Source organism: Panicum virgatum, chromosome 4N (assembly GCF_016808335.1).
Source record: "Panicum virgatum strain AP13 chromosome 4N, P.virgatum_v5, whole genome shotgun sequence".
Classification (NCBI taxonomy): Eukaryota; Viridiplantae; Streptophyta; class Magnoliopsida; order Poales; family Poaceae; genus Panicum; species Panicum virgatum.
This window is the reverse complement of record NC_053148.1, coordinates 4,823,115-4,838,627: the sequence shown is the minus strand read 5'-3', so window position 1 is coordinate 4,838,627 and position 15,513 is coordinate 4,823,115. Positions and strand designations below refer to the sequence as shown.

Genomic DNA, 15,513 nt, shown 5'->3' with positions numbered 1-15,513 from the left:
CTTCGCCATCTTCTCCATCCCAACCGCACTCCCTCTAATGAGTGTTTTGTACCCAAGCTCATAGAGCTCATGTACATACTCGGCAATCTTGCGGTGGTGGTATAGCATGGCCCTTGGATATTCTTCATCACTTGAGCTTGATTCATCATCACTATTTTCCTCATCCTCTTCTTCTTGTTCACTTGAGCTTGATGAGTCTTGTCGCCTTGGTTGGTGCTTGCATGAGTGCTTGGTGGCGAGACTCTTGTGGCTTGAAGAAGATGTGGACTCTTGCTCCTTCTTTGTCATCCCCATACTATATTCATGGGCGATGATTTGATTGATGACTTGGTTTGGTGTAAGCTTGACCAAGTCTTCTTTTTGCAAGAGTGAGTTCAAATGACCCTCCTACCCTTCTTGATTTATTTTCCTGGCGCCCCTTCACGGCGTTTCATGTCCGCCGTTCCTCCATCTCCCTATCGCCCCTTCTGACCAGGCTCATCCTTCTCCATGGCGGTTGCTAAGGTAGGTTAGACTTTTGGCTTGGGGAGGAGAGCAGGGGGCACACCCTTTTGTTGGTGGAGGCGCACCCTTTTCTTGGTGGTGGCACCCCCCTCGAACTTTGGCAGGCGGACTCCAGCGCATCTACAGCGAGGACGCAGGAGAGGTGGACGTGCTGCAATAGGTGAGATGAAGTGGCACTTCTCTGATTTTGCGATTGATTTTGATTTAGTAATAAGAATGTTGGAATTTGACCATATAGTTGATTCGTAGGGCTGCAAACAATGTCTGAATTTGAGGTACTGGAAGTTCGATTTCATTTTAATGGGGACTTTGTGTTTGATGGGTCAAAGATGTTGTATTGCAATGGGGATTGTGGAGTGTCTCACATAGAGAAGGACAAGGTCTCTATCCCAGAACTTCAAAGACACCTATTGGATCACACGATTTTTCCTAGATCTGTTAGAATGCACTGGTTGCCATATGGTGCTGAACTAAATAGTGGAATGAGGTTACTTGTAGATGACAAGTCATGTTTGGACATGATTAATGAGCTGGGAACTGCTAGAGCTGTAGATGTATACACTGAATCCAATGACATGGGTGGGAATGAAGAATCTGTAACACAGTATGCAGATGAGGATGTATTTGCACTTTTTCGAGATGAAAATATCATGGATTTGGATCATGTTCAACCTGTTGCTGAGGATGAAACTGTCCAAAATAGGGACAAATTTGTTCAGGGTGGTAACATGCTGTTATTGGAAGGTCCATCTCATGGTCAGTATGGTGTGAATGTAGAAGAAGAAGAAAAAAAAGAAGATTCAGAATCAGAGAGTGGTTGTGATGCTACAGGTTTCACAACTGATGAAGATGATGAAGTTCGAGAGATAAGAAAAAATTACAAGGAATTTATGGCAGAAGCCAGGAAGAGAGGAGATATTCCATTAGACAACCCAATTGAAGTGGATGGCATACATGCTGGAGATGTTCCGTTGGACAGTAGTAATCAGGACTTCGAAGGTGGAGATGGGGTCGAGTACTTTGATTTAGATGGTGATGCATCATATGATGAGGATAGTGATGGTGTTTCTAGAAGAAGGAAGTGCAGGTACCCAATATTTGATAGTTCTGCTGATACTCCACAGTTTGCAGTAGACATGTGCTTTAGAGGAAAGGATGAGTTGAAGGATGCTATAGAGAGGTATGCACTGAAGATGAAGATAAATATCAAATACAAGAGGAATGAGAAAGAAAAATGATTAGGGCTGTTTGTAGGTGGAAAGGTTGTCCTTGGCTTCTATATGCTTCCCATAACTTGGCTTTGCTATTTTGTAGTCTGGGCATAAGAGGAGGCTGATATCTTTTGGAGAAAGTACTCAGAAATTTGCCAAGTCAAGTGCTCAGCAAATTGCCAAGTCAAGTGCTAAAGTATATGCAAAGGTATCAGCTCGAGGTAGTGCATCTATTGTTATTGAGACCAATGCTGATACTGCTTCCTCATATGCAAAAGCAACAGTCAATGTACAAGGTGCACGAGGCTCTGGAAAAATTGAATCCAATTCACTTGGCCGTGGATCAACATCCGGCCAAAGCTCATCCCAGAAGGAAAAAAGAAGCCTGCTGCATTCAAAGAACAAGATGAAGTAGTTTCAAGTGCCAATTTCGAAGGCATATATGCTTATGTATCTCATAATTATGATGCTCTGTACACTTGCTTATGGACATGAAACATGTTAAATTTGCTTCTGGACTTGAGAAATGATAGACCCAGAACAATTTCTTTCTGCATTCATTCCATTATGTCTCAAACATTGGTTACACAATGAGCCATAGGCCACAAGCAATTACAATGCTGACACAAATTAGCAATACAATGCATACTCGTTGTTCACTAATAGTACATAGTTCACGAATTTGTTGTTTCGCTATCTGTCGATCAGCATACATATGATCCCATTGTTTGGCTGACTGATGGTACAGCTCGGACATGCTGTGCCTCATGAAAACAAGGTCCTAAATCACCTTCTTTGCTCTTCCTTCAAATTGCTCATCTATCCAGTACTTGAAATCACAGTGCTGCTCAACTTGGGAGCACGTCATGAACCTTCTACCTGCATCTGGACCAGACCATCAACAACACAAAATTGGGGCCAATCCATGACGGCATGTTAGCCCTGTCCTCACCACAATTCCTTCCAAATGTTGTTCCAGAAGTGTTTCAAGATGCACCAAATCGATGAATAATTAACAAAAATCAAAGCAATCCCCAAATCAAATCAACCGTAGCCCCAAATCCTACTCACCTCCATTGCTCGTGCCGCCGGTTCATGAGCGATGGAACTGGACGCTCCGGGATCCACCGTTGCTTCTCTTCTGGGCGTCCACCTTCTTCCTCTACCTCTACCTCTCCCTCTCCAATCCCTAGCTCCATCCATTCAACTCAGGCAGCGGCGGCGGCTGCCTCCTAGGGCGAGCAGAGAGGGCGGCGCCTCTTGGGAAATGGGGGAGACAAATCGAATGAAGCAGGTCTGGCAGCTCACCTCCACGAGCGCCTTGGCGTCGACGGTAGAAGAGAAGGGGGCACCTCCGGGGGCGAGGCAGGGAGGGCGGCGCCTCCTGGAGCGAAGCAGAGAGGGACGGGCACCGCTACAGCAGAAAGAAGAGGGGTGCCGTTATCAGGATAACACCGTGAGGGTAATGGAATTAGGGAAGGGCAATACAATCATTTTGCATCTACAAGTGTCCACGTGTCCAACAATGAAAGGGGATGGAGGAGATTGAGTTGGAAATCAGAAGTTTAAGGGTCAAATTGGTCGTTTTGATACTTCAGGGGCTAATTTGAGCCTAGGTCATAGTTTGAGGACCACAATGGCTATTCCGCCAAAAAAAATTTATTGCTAAGATCACACTGTATTTTTCTGATGCTCTATGCATTGCGTTGAAAAATTTTCGAAGTTTGTAGCAACATACAGGCATAGCTCTAGCAAATCAAAATTTCCGAAAAGGACAGATTCTTCGCGAAAGGGAAACCCATACGAAGCTCGTGGAAGCGCACTAGACGGCGGGCCCACCACCAATCCGGGTGTCCTACTTGGCAGAGATGCTTCCCCAGACTCCGGCCGAGGCCTCGTCAAGTCGTCCCCTCGTCGTGTCAAAAAAAAAAAACGTCCCCTCGTAGTCGCCGCCGCCGCAGCACCAGCAGCAGCCGCCGGGGAGGCCCGAATGCGCCTGCAGTCGCCGTAGCGCCACCCTATCGTCCGTCCGGAGGGAGGCACAGGCACGCGATGGAGACGGACGAGCGGGCGGAGCCGGCGCGGCGCGCCAAGGAGGCCGGCAACGACGCCTACCGCAAGTCCTTCCTCGAGACGGCCGTCGAGCACTACACCCGCGGCGCGCTCCTCGACCCCAGCGACATCTCCTTCCTCACCAACCGCGCCGCAGCCTACCTCAAATTGTGCAAGGTCTCTCTCCCCCCTCCGTTCCGATTCCCTAACCTTCCCCGGCGACACGGGCGCCCACGCTCTGGGTCTTTTTCAGTACAAGGAGTGCGTAAGGGACTGCGACGACGCGGTGAGGCGCGGCAGGGAAATCGGCGCGGAGAACAAGCTGATCGCGAAGGCGCTGTGGCGGAAGGCGTCAGCGCTGCTCGAGCTCGCGGACTGCGCCAGGGACTACGCACCGGCGATCAGGGCCCTGGAGCAGTCGCTGGCCGAGCACTACTGCGAGGAGATGCTCCACAAACTTGGCGAGGCGGAGAGGAAGAGGAAGGAGGTGGAGGAGCAGGAGCGACTGGATCAGGAGGCCGCCGACCACGACCGCGAGAAAGGTTTGGATGGTGCTCGATTACGGCATTGTTGAGTAGAGAAATGGGAAATTAGACAATGCTACTGGATTGCATTCGTTGAACAATCACAAATGCAGCTCACATTTTGGGGTGACAATAAAATATAAAATACTCTCAGAAAATTTAAACTTACTCTGTGTGACTGTGTGGATTAGGCTTAGAACTTTGCAATTGCAAAGTATGGTATATTCTGCAGGTAGATACATCTCCTTGCAATCTGTGTTTTTAAGCATCATGTACCAATTATTACATAGTTATATGCAATTGTGGTATATAACTGCTGCTTTGGGTGTAAAATGCTGCAGGTAATGAATTCTTTAAGCAGAAGAAGTACCATGAAGCAGCAATGCACTACACTCGAGCTATGAAAATGAGCCCAAAGGATCCAAGGGTAAGCATACTGGTTATTCGACTTTTTTTTCCTTCTCAAATAAAGCCAACTCCAGATCCTAAGTAAAATAGTACTCTTCTGAAATTAGAGAAATTTTTTATAAATTAAATTTGCAATGGTAAAACATCATCTATGAACAGTCATATTTGGCATGCTTTGTTCTCAGTAAAGACATGTCCTTGAGCTGCCCCCATTTTTTTTTTTGGCTCTCCTGGTCGAGCAATTCGTTTTATGATTTATAACTGATCTTTCAGGCGTTTAGCAACAGAGCTCAATGCCACATCTATCTGGGAGATTTCCCTCAAGGTCTTGAGGATGCAGAGAAATGTGTCGAACTAGATCCGACTTTTCTAAAGGGCTATTTGCGTAAAGCTAAAGTTCAGTTCCTGATGGAAAGATATGAAAATGCTCTGGCAACTTACCTGGAGGGTTTGAGGTGTGACCCAAATAATCTGGAGGTTCTTGATGGCTTAAGAAGGTAGCTTTCCAGTTCCATTCTAGCCTTCTTGACTCATGACCTGATGATTTGAACTAACTTTGCATTTGTTTGAACTAGATGTGCAGCATGCATTAAGAGGGCTAATGGGAGTGATTTTGAGCTTAAGGAATTGAAAGAGATGTCAGTAAGTATAGTTCCTTAACTAGAAAGAATTTTCCATGATTTCCTTTTTCTCCCCTGGTCCCTGCTTGTGTAGTTTACTGTGGCTGGTAATCCTTGGTGTAACAAATAAACTGTGCCTTGATGATCAAGGTGCACATTAAGAAATAGCACTCCAAAACCGTAAACATGCTCTATTAGGATCATAAAACATACTCTATAAAAGCCTGCTAACTAATGATTAGATTAAAAAGATAAATAAAACACTCACCATAATGTCACTTGCTTTTTTCATGCTTCATGCCCCCAACACCATACTTTTCTGTTTTTTCTCTGTTTCTGATATGCTCGAGCTCAAGTCTTGTGCAGTTCCTAGCTGCATATCTAACTGACACACAAGTGGCAGGTGCATGTTAATGGTATTTTGAGGCACAGTTTTTTGTTGCACTCCCTCGCCTTGACTCCACCGTGCCTAAGCTCAGTGTAGAATAACTATGAAGTTGTTAACAAATACAAGCAAAAGGATGCATTTTCAATTAAATTGCATTTCCTAAATGACCCTCTTTTAATGGCCCTTTCAGGGAAATTTCCAATCAGAAAATGATTTGTGTAAATTTGAAAAAGCAATGGAACAAGCTGCAATATTCAAGAAGGAAGCTTCTGATGAGCGTCTGATGCGCATAGAATCTGAACGAGTGGTAATCTTTAGTACTATGATTCGCTCAAAACTATTATCATCTTGTTTATTTTGTGGTGAAAAGTTGAATTATCTGGATTGGTGATCAAATATCACCATCAATTCATTTTCCCCAATAGAATTATCATGTAAAGTAAGAACAAATATATTTACTGTTGAATAGTCATGTCAGTCTTGTCTTTTGAACATGTTTTTATTTTTCATGGTAAGCTTTTATAGTTATATCCAAAAAAAATCCAGGACATTAGCAAGTTATCCTTTAACAAAGTTTCCAGGATGCTGTTGTTACTGAACCATAAGATATCTTTCTCAATATTGGATGAGAATGTCTTTTCCCCCTGCAGGCTAGAACAATGGAGGAACATCTTTCAGGGGTACACCAAGAGTTGGAACGACTTCAAAAACAACACGCTGAGGTCATAGAGAAACTTGAGAAGGCCAATGAGCATATACAAGGTCAGCTCTCTGAATCCAGAGGACAATATGAACGGCTTCTATCAGAGCATGATCACTTGCTACACGAGAGGAATCATGCTGTCCGGGAGGTTCAAGAGTTACGTCAAAAAAGAGGCCAGATGCTTTCAGTATTGACTACATCAATGCACTGTGAATTTTCATCATCTGAACTGGAGTGTGCTACTGAAAATTTCAGTAGTTCTCTTAAAATTGGAGAAGGTGGGTTTGGATGCGTGTACAGAGGTACCCTCCGGAACATGACAGTTGCAATAAAGGTGTTGAAACCTGATAATTTACAGGGACAATCACAGTTCGAGCAAGAGGTAGTCCAATTCAATTCATTCTGAAAACTAAATTGTCTTTATCAAAGTTAAAGAAGGGCTTGATCTCTAGCTCCTTTTTAGCTTTCAAATGAAACTAAATAGAAAATGTACTTTGAAAGCACACTTTACCCATGAAAGAATGCTGAATGGCTTGTTTTGGTTTTCCTGCTGCAGGTTGCTATCTTGAGTAGAGTGAGGCACCCTCACCTTGTAACTCTGTTAGGAGCCTGCTTGGAGTCATCTACACTTGTATATGAGTTCTTACCAAATGGAAGCCTTGAAGATTTTCTTGTTTGTGCAGAAAAGAGGCGCAGTCTACCCTGGCAGACTCGCATCCGAATTATTGCTGAGATTTGTTCAGCATTGACATTTCTGCACAAGAATAAACCACACCCTGTTGTTCATGGAGATCTGAAACCTGCCAACATCCTTCTTGATGTTAATTTAGTCAGTAAAATTAGTGACTTTGGTATCTCTCGCCACCTGTTGCAGTCAAGCACCAACAACACTACCATGTATCGCACCATGCATCCCATGGGAACCCTTCAGTACATGGACCCAGAGTTTTTTGCCACGGGAGAGCTGACATGTCAATCTGATGTTTATTCTTTTGGGATTGTGGTCTTGCGCCTTTTGACAGGAAAGCCTCCTGATGGTATAAAGAAGATTGTGGAGGATGCCATGTTGAAAGGCGACCTGAACTCAGTTCTTGATACCTTAGCAGGAGAGTGGCCTTACGTATACGCCCAGCAGGTAGCACACCTTGCTCTCAGTTGCACAGAGACAAGCCGGAGGTGCCGTCCTGATCTTTCAGTCGTGGTGTGGGGAGTGGTTGAGGCGATTAGGGATGCTGCAACCATAACAATACCATCGGCCTCCTCTTCTAGATCAGTGTCTGATGAGAACTGCACGCCGTCATATTTCATCTGCCCTATATTTCAGGTGAGTATAACGATGACTTTTTGCGTCAATTTATGGATTGTTGCACTGAAGAACCGAGTATTAAGCTGAATGTGTCTTCTACTTTTGTTCTTTTGTTCTTTTGTGAAAATGCGTGCAACACATGAACAACTCCCTTTCTTATGATGACTAACCATTAGGACTTTTGTGATCTTATTTCAGGATGTCATGAACGATCCGCACATCGCAGCGGACGGATTCACCTATGAAGCCGAGGCCATCAGGAGCTGGCTCGACGGAGGCCATGACACATCACCGATGACTAATATGCGACTAGAACACGACGAGCTCATTCCCAATCGCGCGCTCCGTTCCGCCATCCAGGAATGGCTCCAGCAGCAGAATGTGGCCTTGTAGTCAGTTGGGTTGCTGCGTGCTTCTCCAGTTCTCCGCCACCAGATATAGTTCGGTGCCCCTCTACCGATGCCTTGGTCCTGACGAGTTGAATTGCTGCCCCTGTAGAGCTAACATTCTTTTTTTTTCTTTTTGAACTGTAGAGCTAACATTCAACTATATGTGATAGTGTACCTTGTAGCATTGTAGGCTTGTAGCTAATATTAAACTTAAACGGTGATGCCTGCCAAGACCTGTATGCACTCTTTAGGGCCGGAGCTAAAAGACATATTTGCCTTCTATCATCCTACTACGTCATTAGCTCATCATTCATCAAGATGTCACGGTGTGCTGAAGGACCTGCGTTGCTTTTCCATCTTCCTCTGCCCAATTTGTGGCTGCCCAGCAACTCCTTGAGCTAGCACAGGACTTAAACGCCCTACCTGACTCCGAAGACAAAAACCTTTGGTCCTATATATGTTGCTCTCCCTTCTACTCTTCCTCTAAAGCCTATGTTCATTTAATTGGGCATATGCAAACACATCCACTCTTTCGATGGCTCTAGAAATTCTGTTGTCAGGACAAACACAAAGTCTTCTTCTGGCTCTTACATTGGAATACGCTCAATACTAGGGAACTTCTCAGGAGAAGAAACATGCTTTTGCCCTCCTATAACTTGGTTGTCTCCGGCACTTCAAGAATAAATTTGCCTTAGTTATCATAAGAGTAAAAACAAAACAAAAAACTGTTATGTTGGAATAGTTAGAAGCCTTTGTGTAATCGCTTATATTTTCTCCAATCGCTTTTGTCTCCTGAGACTTTGTTGTAAAGATTTTTCTCATTTTTTATGTATATAACTTAGGAGTTTTCCCTCCTGTTTCATTAAAAAGTTAAATATCACGGTGTGTTGCCATGGTAATTATTTTTTTCGTGCCATGATCTGGACCTACCAAACGTAAATGCCACGGGCGTCCTGAAAAATGGCACGGAAGAGGGCGGAGCTCTTCCCCAGAAATCGAGCCCAAGCGGATAGTTGTACGCAAAAGATTCTTTCTGAACTGCAGTAGCAAAGCCGTAGGACCTGCTGCTATCTACAGTGGGCTCGTGGCTGCACAGAGGAGGTGGACCCACTCCCTCTCCCCAGGGTCCCACTTGGCAGTAGATGAAGACAAACCGCCGCGCAGAGCAGATGCTCCCCAAACTCCGGCAAGGGTCTCGTCCAGTCGCTCCCCCCTAGTCGCCGCCGGCCCGCCGCACCATCAACCATGGAATACAAAACCGCTCGATAATCACGATTATCGGTGAAATTTATCGTTACCGATGCTAGCTGAAAACGTAAACCGACTGAAATTTCGGTGGATTTCAATGGAAAATTTAAAAATTTAAAAAAATTCATAAAAAGTAGAGAACTTATTTTTATAAAAAACTAGACCTTCTCTTGATTCCAGAGTGTTGTCACATGTTGAAAGCAACAATTGTTTGCTTAGGGAAAAAATATTTTTCGTGCGATTAAGGCCGATAATCGATATATATGCGGCGATTATCGATGATGTTGCAGCCGGGAGCGAGGGAGTTGTGATCGTGGCGTCGATAATCGAGGTAAATCATTGATTATCGATTTGTGTCGGATGATTTTCAGTTCAGGTCAGCTTCTTTTGTATTTCTACTCACCGATTTGGCCAAATATACTACATTGGTATACAATATTTCTTGGATGGTTGGTTGCATCACAGATCTAAAATCTAGGCTACAGTTTTAGATATTAGTCCCGGAGAAAAGTTTATTGTTGTACAATATGCTATGTTAAATAGGAAAACAAGGTGCATGACTTTACTTTATATTGTATGCCTAAATGGTACAAATTAAGAGTGAGTATCATTTATTCGTAGCATAATTTTGACACAGACATGGTTCGATTTCCCTCTTGTAGGTGAATGTCTGATAATCAGGACTTAGTTTGGGAACATGAAGAGAAGATTGACATTGGCTTCAAGTGCAAAATTGTGCATATATGTATAATTTATCTAATATAATACAATACATAACCTAAAAATTTAAATGCTATCAAACATTTATATTTTTTTCACTGCCAAAATATATTTTCAGTAGACGAAGCGATAAATCGTTCGGTTTGCATTGATTATCGACGATAAATTGTCGATTTTCGTTTTTTTTAATTTGGGTCTCTTTACCGATCGGTTTTGGCGATTTTTCACCGATTTTCAACCGATTATCGTTACCGGAGCTCATTGATAAATATTGTATCGCCGATAATGTAATCCTTGCCATCAACCCGCGGGCACCAGCCAAATGCACTGACGGTCGCCGTAGCGTCGACCCGTCGACCATCCCGAGGGAGGCGGGCGTGCCATGGACGCAGCGGCGGAGGAGGCGCGGCGCGCGAAGGAGGCCGGCAATGAAGCCTACAGCAAGTCCTTCCTCGAGACGGCCGTCGAGCACTACACCCGCGGCGCGCTCCTCGACCCCAGCGACATCTCCTTCCTCACCAACCGCGCCGCCGCCTACTTCCACATGGGCAAGGTATCTCTCGCCAGCTTCCCCGACCCCGCTCCATTATGTACCCTCGCCGGCGGCGCGGCCGCTGACGACGCTTCGAGAATTTTTTTCAGTACCAGGAGTGCGTGAGGGACTGCGACGAGGCCGTGAGGCGCGGCAGGGAGCTCAGCGCCGACAACAAGCTGATCGCGAAGGCGCTGTCGCGGAAGGCGTCTGCGCTGCTCGAGCTCGCGGGCTGCGCCGGGGACTACGCGGCGGCAGTCAGGGTCCTGCAGCAGTCGCTGGCCGAACACTACAGCGAGGAGACGCTTGACAGGCTCGGCAAGGCGGAGAGCAAGAGGAAGGAGCTGGATGAGAAGGAGCGACGGGGCCAGGCCGCCGACCACCACCGTGAGAGAGGTTAATTTGGCCGTTTGGGTGCTGCTAGATCACGGCATTGTTGAATAATGGGGAACGCAGGTTATGCCATCTGAGGGTTCCCATGTGAGCGAACGACAGAGAGCACAAAAGAAAGGGTCGAAGTAGATACTGCATACGGTTCCTAGTAATCTGTGTTTTTTAAGCATCATAGATCTGATTGTGATATACAACTGCTGCTTAGTGTGCAAAAACATTGCAGGGAATGAATCGTTCAAGCAGAAGAAATACCATGAAGCAGCAATGCACTACACTCAAGCTATGAAAATGAACCCAAAGGATCCTAGAGTAAGCATTTTGGCTATTACTCTGTTTTTCCTTCTCAAATAAATATAGGACTATAGATCCTTGGTAAAATCTCACGTCTTTCTAAATTAGAGCAATTTTTTTCAAAACTAAATTTACATGGTAAATCAAATATGCCCTTTATGATCAGGCATATTTGGCATGCATTGTTCATTTTATTGTCATGTACTCATGCATGTCCCAAGCTTCCCCTTTTCTCCTTGGCACACTCAGATATAGTAATGCGTTTTGATGTCTTCTATAGCTATAGTAATATGTTTTGATGTCTTCAATATCTGATCTTTCAGATTTTTAGCAACAGAGCTCAATGCTACATCTCTCTGGGAGCTTTACCTCAAGGTCTTGAGGATGCAGAGAAATGCATTGAACTGGATCCTACTTTTCTGAAGGGCTATGTGCGCAAAGCTAAAGTTCAGTTCCTGATGGAAGATTATGAAAATGCTATGGCAACTTACCAAGAGGGTTTGAGGTGTGACCCAAACAATCTGGAAATACTTGATGGCTTAAGGAGGTAGCTTTCCAGTTCTCTTTTCGCCTTCTTGACATGATTTGTTTTGAAGTGACATTTTGTTTGTTGTTCTAGATGTGAAGCACGCATTAAGATGGGTCATGGGGGTGCTGATCTTGAGTACTTCAAAAAGATGTTTGTAAGTCTAATTCCTTTGATAGACTGTCAATCATTTCCTTCTTCTGCAAGTCTAATTCAATAAGCACCCTACCTCAGTCTCTTACTATTTCAAGGTGCAACTAATGGGACGTGGGTGTTTAGAGGGTATATCCATTTATGCAATTGACTTCATTATTCTGAGTTTAAGTATACTTATACTGTGATCCTTTCAGGGAGGTTTTCGTTCAGAAGACGATGTTCATGGGTTCCAAAAGGCCATGGCTACAATGTTCACAAAGGAAGTTTCTGAAGAGCCCTTGTGGCGTACAGAATCGGAACTACTGGTAACTCTGTAACATGAGTTACTGAACTCTTGTCGTCTAAACAATTTCTTGAAGCAACAAGTTATATTATCTCCGATTAGATGCCCAACATTAGCATCCAGTCATTCCTTTATCTAATAGTTTGAACTTGTGAAACACAAACAAACTTCTTACTATTCCTACTCCAAGAAATGGGCAAGTTTGCATCAGAAGTTCAGAACACTCTTTATATTCCTATGGCAGATTGGCAATCATATGAGACCATTTTCCATTTTCACGGTAGCATCAAATTTTCCAATTGATATACTATCCAAAATGAAGACCTGTTTAATGGTCCTTCCAGGGAGAATTTTGTACAGAAGATGATTTGCATAAATTCCAAAAAGCAACGGAACAAGCTGCAATATTCAAGAAGGAAGCTTCTGAAGAGCGTTTGAGGCGTATCGAATCTGAACGCATGGTAAATCTTGAACAGGATTTGCCGAAGTATTTTCTAAATAATTCATTGTGGTTGTGGCCAAAGATAATTTATCTCGATCGGAGGCCGATATCTCATCCAATCATTTCTTTTCCAATAATTTGATCGTGTTAATTACAGAACAAACTTCTCTTATGTCGCTACTGCTGCTCCAAGAGATGGGCAAGCTTGCAACAGACCACTACCACTGCATTTACTCTTGACGTGCCAAACCCATGGCAGCCATATGAAGAAAAAAAAATTCTTTACAAAATCTAGGATGTTATCAGCTAAATCTTATAAGAAAATTAGTAGGCTATCATGTTATATGCAGTCAAAAGCCATCTATCTGAATGCTATGAATATGAATGGTCGTGTTTCAAAATTTTCAGGCTAGAACAATGGAGGACTCGTATTTAAACCAAGTCCAACAAAGGAAACAAACTGAGGAGTTCCTTTCAAGGGCACAACAAGAACTGGAACGGTTTAAAATACAACATGATGATGTCATTGAAAGACTTCAGGAGGCCAATGAGCGTAATGAGCGTCTACTAGGCCAGCTCTCTGAATCCAGAGAACAATATGACTGGCTTCTATCAGAGCATGAACACTTGCTACACGACAGGGATCGTGCAGTTCGTGAGGTTGAAGAGTTATGTCAGAGAAGAGGGCAAATGCATTCGGTTTTGGTTACATCAACGTACTCTGAGTTTTCATCATCTGAACTGGAGTCTGCAACTGAAAAATTCAGTAGTTCACTGAAGATTGGAGAAGGTGGGTTTGCATGTGTGTTCAGAGGTATCCTCCGGAACATGACAGTTGCAATAAAGGTGTTAAAACCTGATTGTTTACAGGGAAGGTCACAGTTCGAGCAAGAGGTAATTTATGCATCTCATCCTGAAATCTTACTTCACCCATGTCACTGAAAAAAAGAGTTGATCTCTAGCTCCTTTCCTGTTCAAAACTGGAACTAGAATAGAGCATTTTGAAAGGATGTCTCACTCTATAAATGATGAGTAGTTTATTTTGGATTTTTGTTGCAGGTTTCTATCCTGAGTAGGGTGAGGCACCCTCACCTCGTAACTCTATTGGGAGCATGCTCAGAATCATCTGCACTTGTCTATGAGTTCTTGCCAAATGGAAGTCTTGAAGATTTTCTCGTGTGTGCAGATAAAAGGAAAACATTGCTATGGCAGATTCGCACCCGAATTATTGCAGAGATATGTTCAGCACTGATCTTTCTGCACAAGAATAAACCACACCCAGTTGTTCATGGTGATCTGAAGCCAGCCAACATCCTTCTTGATGTTAACCTAGTCAGTAAGCTTAGTGACTTCGGTATCTCTCGCCTCCTGATCCAGTCCTGCACCAATAACACTACCCTTTATCACACAATGCATCCAGTTGGAACCCCCTTGTACATGGACCCAGAATTTCTCGCCACTGGAGAGCTGACACCTCATTCTGATGTCTACTCTTTTGGGATCGTGGTATTGCGCCTTCTGACAGGAAAGCCTCCTGTTGGTATTAAGAAGATTGTGGAGGATGCAATGATGAAAGGTGACCTGCAGTCAGTAGTTGATTCCACAGCAGGAGAGTGGCCCGATGTGCACGTGCAGCAGTTAGCACACCTTGCTCTCAGTTGCATGGAGCTGAGCCGGAGGTGCCGTCCTGATCTTTCAGGCGAGGTGTGGAGAGTAGTTGAGGCGATGCGGGATGCTGCGACGAGTATACCTTCAGCCTCATCTTCTAGGCCAGTGTCAGATGAAAACTGCACACCTTCATATTTCGTGTGCCCTATATCTCAGGTGTGTATAAGATGGACTTATTGTGCCTTCATCTCGCTTTTCCCAGTTCGTGAACAGATGTATGAATTGTAGCACTGAAGAATCTGATATTGAGCTAAGTGTGTTGCCTACTTTTTTTTTCTGCGAAAAGAAAAAAAATTAAGCATCGCATGAGTATAGCTTTATCTGATGACTAACCATTACTTCTGTGGTCATATTTCAGGATATCATGAGCGATCCACATATCGCAGCTGACGGATTCACCTACGAAGCTGAGGCCATCAGAAGCTGGCTCGACAGCGGCCACAACACGTCTCCGATGACCAACATGCGACTCGAACACGGCGAGCTCATTCCCAATCGCGCTCTTCGTTCCGCCATCCAGGAATGGCTCCAGCAACAGAATTTGGCGTAATAACCTGTTGGGTTGCTGCGTGCTTCCCCGCCACTAATATCAGTTCGTTGCCTCTGCCCTCTGCCTCTCTTACCAAAGCCCCTGACGAGCTGAATAACTCTGTAGTTTCCTTGCTCATCAACTTCTGGAACCCGTGTGGCTTTAACATTCAACTAGAACTAGCTGTAACAGTGTACCATGCAATCGTTGCAAGTTTGCTCTGTAGCCTTAGACAATGATGCCTGCCATCCATGCCCTGTTTAGGTCCAGAGTTTAAGGTGTCCGCCATACGTTGTTATCTTGCAGATTGTAGTCTGATCGGGCTAAACTTGAACTTCCAGTTGCTCATGGAGATCTGAAGCCTACCAACATCCTCCTTGATCCAGTCCGTCCAGCACCGATAAATTGTACCACTGAACCAGTGGGAACTCCCTTGTACCGGAATTTCTGGCCACTGGAGAGCTGACACCTCACTCCGATTTTTATTCCTTTTTTTTATTGCGAGTCGATTTTTATTCCTCTGGGATTGTGGTCTCAAGCCTTTTGAGAGGATTGCTTCCTGATGGTATAAAGAAGATTGTGGAGGATGCAGCGATGGAGAAAGGTGAGCTGAATTGACT

General features: G+C 44.3%; 2 protein-coding genes across 3 annotated transcripts; both read left to right on the top strand.

The window, feature by feature from the left end:
- Nucleotides 1-3,609: 3,609 nt before the first annotated feature.
- Nucleotides 3,610-8,398, top strand: LOC120670042 (U-box domain-containing protein 70-like). 2 transcript variants are annotated; one of them, XM_039950018.1, is made up of 9 exons: nt 3,610-3,944; nt 4,021-4,309; nt 4,633-4,718; nt 4,973-5,196; nt 5,275-5,341; nt 5,898-6,014; nt 6,358-6,792; nt 6,967-7,734; nt 7,915-8,398. In XM_039950018.1, the coding sequence occupies exons 1-9, from the start codon at nt 3,768-3,770 to the stop codon at nt 8,107-8,109; spliced, it is 2,358 nt and encodes a 785-aa protein (XP_039805952.1). In that variant the 5' UTR covers nt 3,610-3,767; the 3' UTR covers nt 8,110-8,398. The 2 variants fall into 2 exon arrangements, with proteins under 2 accessions (XP_039805952.1, XP_039805953.1); XM_039950019.1 differs by lacking the exon at nt 5,898-6,014 and having other exon boundaries at nt 3,621-3,944.
- An 851-nt stretch (nt 8,399-9,249) lies between these two features.
- LOC120670660 (U-box domain-containing protein 70-like) lies at nt 9,250-15,278 on the top strand. The gene is made up of 11 exons (XM_039950817.1): nt 9,250-9,349; nt 10,379-10,626; nt 10,716-11,001; nt 11,222-11,307; nt 11,613-11,836; nt 11,909-11,972; nt 12,166-12,276; nt 12,599-12,715; nt 13,105-13,590; nt 13,756-14,520; nt 14,723-15,278. The coding sequence occupies exons 2-11, from the start codon at nt 10,456-10,458 to the stop codon at nt 14,912-14,914; spliced, it is 2,502 nt and encodes an 833-aa protein (XP_039806751.1). The 5' UTR covers nt 9,250-9,349; nt 10,379-10,455; the 3' UTR covers nt 14,915-15,278.
- Nucleotides 15,279-15,513: the final 235 nt, after the last annotated feature.

Bases quoted from the DNA above. Each gene is read 5' to 3' on its own strand.
- LOC120670042 (XM_039950018.1), top strand. From the start codon at position 3,768: ATGGAGACGGACGAGCGGGCGGAGCCGGCGCGGCGCGCCAAGGAGGCC. The intron at 3,945-4,020 runs GTCTCTCTCCCC...GGTCTTTTTCAG, and splicing joins CCTACCTCAAATTGTGCAAG to TACAAGGAGTGCGTAAGGGA. The intron at 7,735-7,914 runs GTGAGTATAACG...ATCTTATTTCAG, and splicing joins TCATCTGCCCTATATTTCAG to GATGTCATGAACGATCCGCA.
- LOC120670660 (XM_039950817.1), top strand. From the start codon at position 10,456: ATGGACGCAGCGGCGGAGGAGGCGCGGCGCGCGAAGGAGGCCGGCAAT. The intron at 11,308-11,612 runs GTAAGCATTTTG...CTGATCTTTCAG, and splicing joins TGAACCCAAAGGATCCTAGA to ATTTTTAGCAACAGAGCTCA. The intron at 11,837-11,908 runs GTAGCTTTCCAG...TTGTTGTTCTAG, and splicing joins ATACTTGATGGCTTAAGGAG to ATGTGAAGCACGCATTAAGA.